The sequence below is a fragment of the Octodon degus genome, unplaced genomic scaffold, assembly GCF_000260255.1.
Source record: "Octodon degus isolate 3935 unplaced genomic scaffold, OctDeg1.0 scaffold00113, whole genome shotgun sequence".
Taxonomy (NCBI): Eukaryota; Metazoa; Chordata; class Mammalia; order Rodentia; family Octodontidae; genus Octodon; species Octodon degus.
Genome location: NW_004524689.1, coordinates 6635438 through 6640002, shown reverse-complemented (window position 1 = coordinate 6640002; position 4565 = coordinate 6635438). Strand labels below are relative to the sequence as shown.

Here is a 4565-nt window from a genome sequence, read left to right as displayed (position 1 = left end):
TGAACTCTTCTGAAGAATATTTTGAAAAGGAACATTCCTTGGTTCCTTCAATGAGGCAAAAATCTAAGGAGAACTTAGAAAGAAAGGAAAATTATAGGCCAGTTCTTCTTTGAACAGACTCAAAAATCCTGAAAGGATATTAACAGACTGAATATCCAATGAGATAAAAGCTTTCCTTCCCCCAGTGGACAAGACACACGTGAGAGTTACAAGTACCTCCCGACCCACGGTCTCAGTTACCCATGGTCCACCACGGTTAGGATAACGAGACATTTCCAGAGAGACAGACTGCACACCGTCACATCGCTTGACTCCAGTATAACTGACCTATTTTGTTCCTATTGTCAGCTTCTTACGGTATTTCACTTGTAATTTAAATGTATTTATCCTGGTGTTTGAGACGCAGACCTGCTTGACTGCTGGGATTTGGATGCACACCACGCCACGCCACGCCGCGCCTAGTGATCGCTCACAATCTACTGTAGATATCCACAGGCAGGAAAATTCATGGCACACACGGGGCCTGGCAGGAGCCAGCGCTTTAGGAACTGCCTGGGAGTGTCGGAACACAGCCCAAGGATAAAGGGGTGCAGGACTCTCTGTATTTCCATTTTTGACATATTACTAGAAATTAAAGCCAATAAGCTCAAGCATAACAAGAGGAAAAAAGCATCAGAATGGAAAAAAGTAAAAAAAAAAAAACCAAAAAACCCCATCATTATTTACAGACAACACAATTGTGTTTAGACCAAAAACTCAGTGGGGCTGGGGAGATAGCTCAGTAGAATAAGTGCCTGCCTGGCAAGTGTAGGATCCTAAGTTCAATCCCTGGTACTAAGAAAAAAAAAAACAAAAAAAAAAACCCTCAGTGGAATAAGTGCTTCTCTGGCAAGCACAAGGACCTGAGTTCAATCTCCGGTTCTGCCAAAAACAAACAAACAAAAAACACCTCTGAAAGAATCTATGGAATAAATATAATAAATGATTTTAACAATGTAAATATGACACAGTTTCTCTAATAGCCAGACTACACCTAAGTATGGAAGTAACTTCTCTATCATTACCCGAATGTTCAAAAAATGTTTGCTCCCACACCCTGGGGACTTCCACTTGGTCGGAAGTGCCAGTGCCTAGGCAGAAACGCTTAGATTAAGAAACAATGAAACTCGGGCTAGAGGTAGCTCAGCGGACTAAGCATCTGCTTAGGTAAGTGCAGGGACCAGTTTTGATCGCTGTCACCACAGGCACGCGTAGCCGGCCACGGAGTTCAGGCATGGTGGCACACACCTGTAATTCCAGTGCTGGGGAGGCTGAAAACAGGAGGATCACTACGTGTTGGAGCTGCAAAGTAAGACCCTGTACCAAATACATTAAACAAACGAACAGTGAAACTGAACCTGCTGTTTGCCCCAGGACTCTGCAGGCCATGGGACAACAGGTCCAAGGGCGAATCACTAGCCTGCAAGAATACATGACTTTGGGCTGGTGAGATGGCTCAGTGGTCTAAAGCACCTACTTGGAACAAGCTTAGCAAAGCACAGGGACCTCGGTTCAATCCCCCAGCACCACATGCCAGCCAGCCCCGCCCCCTGGTGGGCTGAGCTGCCCCCCCCAAATAAATAAAATTAAAAAAAAAAAAAAAAGAATACATGACTCTGAATGGGGAAGACACAGTTATTGTTTCACTGTTTAGACAGAAAGGGGCATGCCTAGAAGCCAACTGACTCTTAATGAAGCCAAACAGTAGCACACGCATGTAATTCCAGCACTTTGGGAAGCTGAGGCAGGAGAATAACAAGTTCAAGTGCCTCCTGGAGAATTTAGTGAGACGGTCTCAAAAAAAAACCCTAAATGAAACCCAGGTAGAATATCCCTGGGTTCACACTCCAGTACAGCCAAAAAGAAAGGAAAAGGCTTCCCAATACAGTACAAAGGAAAAGCTGCTAAGGTCAGCAGAGAGGAGCAGAAAGGGTTCAGAATTCCTGGAGCACCACTACTAGGTAAGCACCCTGGATGGCTAAGGGACAGCTGAGGGGCCCTGACATGGAGGCGGAGGAGGCAGTGCCCAGGGGCACATGTGCGTGCACCCACCTGTTCAGCTCCCGGATGGCTCGAAGCCTGCGGATGTAGCGGCGGCAGCTGGGCAGGATGGAGAGGTGGTGTGCGTGCAGCGTGAGGAAGAAACACTCTGTGGGGAACTTGGGCTCCGAGAAGGGTGGCTGATCACCATCTGCGGGAGAGAAGAGGACCCTAATGAAATCCACTGTGAGGTTCAACTGGGTGAAAAGCTCAGCTGGGCAAGGAAAAATCACACTTGAGTTCGGCACTAGCTTCTCTTCCTGCCACAGCCCCACACATACTCACACCGCCATGGTTAGCTAGACGATGAAATTTAATCACTATTTGTGAAGAATGAACTGAGCTGATGCGATGGGAGCAACTGAATCCCATGAGCTTTTGTCCATGACCACGTCTCCCAGCCCTTCTGGTTCAATATTTATGTAAATGTCCATTATCTTTTATTATGTTTCCCCATCCATTTTATAAAACCATTCCCATTTTTCTATATACAGTTATTACTTAACTTTCAAAGTGGAATTATAGTAATCTCATTTAAGCTGTTGATTCTACAGCCATTTCTCCGCACATTTTTTGTTTCTATTATAAATAATAGCCTAAGGCTGGGCATGGTGGCGCTCACCTACTATCCCAACACCTGGGAGGCTGAGGCAGGAGGACTGCTGTGTGTTCCGACCAGCCTAGGATACACAGTGAACCCAAGGCCATCCTGAACTACATATTGAGACTCTGTTTCAAAAATGAAAAACAGGCTAGGGAGACAGCTTGGCAGTCTAAGCACCTGCCTGGCAAGCACAAGGACCTGAGTTCGATCCCAAGTACCACATGCCGTACCACCCCTGGAACCCCAGGCACATAGTACCAACAACTAAAACTGGGAGTGGTGGCGTGTGTCTGTAATCCCAGTGCTGGGGAGGCTGAAACAGGAGGATCACTATGAGTCTGAGCTCCGTAATGAGATTGGGTATCAAATAAATTAAAAAATAAAAGATTAAAAATGAAAAACTTCTGAATGGGAAGAGCGATATATAAAAAATACTTTCTTGATCCCCAGCTTTGAGAATAATAGTATTATGTATATTATGTATTTTTATTTTGTTTTTAATTGACAGAAAATACCAGATTACTTATAGGCTGTGGTGATCTGTATCAGTACAGGCATATGAGGCACAAAAACCAAATCAGAGCAACTGGTACATTCATCACCTCAAGCATTCACCTGTTTTGTACCTGAAACATTCAAATATCTTTCTCTACTAGCAATGCTGAAATACACAATTAACTGCCATTGATACACAACTCGATACACAGTTATCCTAACCGGCTAATGAAGTTACTGCTCCTGTCCAGCCAGATGCTGGCCCGTGCCTGAAGGCCCAGCTACCTGGGCCAATGCTCGGGGGGACTGTCTGCGTCCAGGAGTTCCAGACCAGCTTGGGAGAACACGGTGATATGCTGCCTCAACAACCAATCCACCAGCTAGGTATGGTGGCTCACGCTCATAATCCCAGCACTCGAGGAAGCTGGGGCAGGAGGATCCCTGTGAGTTTGAGGCCGGCCTGAACTACACAGTGAGACCTTCTCTCAAAAAATAAGATAAAACAAAACAAACCCTCCCCCAAACCCTAACTGTTCTCTTGTGCCCATTTAAGCAGCCCCGCTTCCCCTTCAATAAACTTTATCAGTCCTCAAAACCTGCTTAAGCTAGAGCAACAAACTGCTTTAATGCCAGCTATTGCTTCACAAACTTATACTCTGGTGAGGTTGAACCTTTAGTGCTTTCAATGACATGAACACTCCTCTGTGGCGTGTGTGCCACAGGCTCGCCACCGTAGTTCTATGCCATCATTTTGATTTTGACTAATTTACAGATGTACAATGATAACCTGAATTTCTTTCAGCTTATTCAGTTCCTACAGTAAGACACCTTTGTAGCCAAATGTATTTTATTATCTGTGACATACATAGTATTGATTACGTTTTTTCCATGCAAAAGGAAACTGTCAGAATTCAGTCTGGCCCTTACATATTTCTAACAGTTCTACACACTGAAAGGTGTGCCCTATCAATCATGTAATAGGTATTTCTGCTTCTTTTATTCTATATATTATTTGTTTCTTACTCTACAAAAGGTATGTTTACATTAAGACACATGTATATTATTTCTCTAATGATATGTTTCTTTCCCTAATTAACAACTTTCACTTGGTCCTCACAGCTGCGCAAGATCCTCCCATTTGGCTCTCTCTCAAATATATCTTTTTTTCTTTGCGGTCCTGGAGATCAAACTCAGGACCTTGCAGTGGCCAAGCAGGCACTTATGCCGCGGAGTCATATCCCCAGCCCTCTCAAATACATGTTTTGTTTTTAAATTTATTTATTTATTTTGTGTGTGTGCGGCCAGTTCAGCCCACCAGGGGGAGGGGCTGACTGGCATGTGGTGCTGGGGAATTGATCCGCGGTCCCTGTGCTTTGCTAAGCTTGTT

General features: G+C 44.6%; 1 protein-coding gene across 2 annotated transcripts in view; it reads right to left on the bottom strand.

Annotated features, from left to right (window-relative positions):
- Ube4b (ubiquitination factor E4B) overlaps positions 1 to 4565 on the bottom strand; it is a 129701-nt gene that overhangs the window by 35365 nt on the left and 89771 nt on the right. For both annotated transcript variants that reach the window (XM_004639643.2, XM_004639644.2), the window contains one exon: positions 2092 to 2230. In XM_004639643.2, the coding sequence (XP_004639700.1) occupies positions 2092 to 2230 (139 nt within the window). The remainder of the gene's footprint in view (positions 1 to 2091; positions 2231 to 4565) is intronic.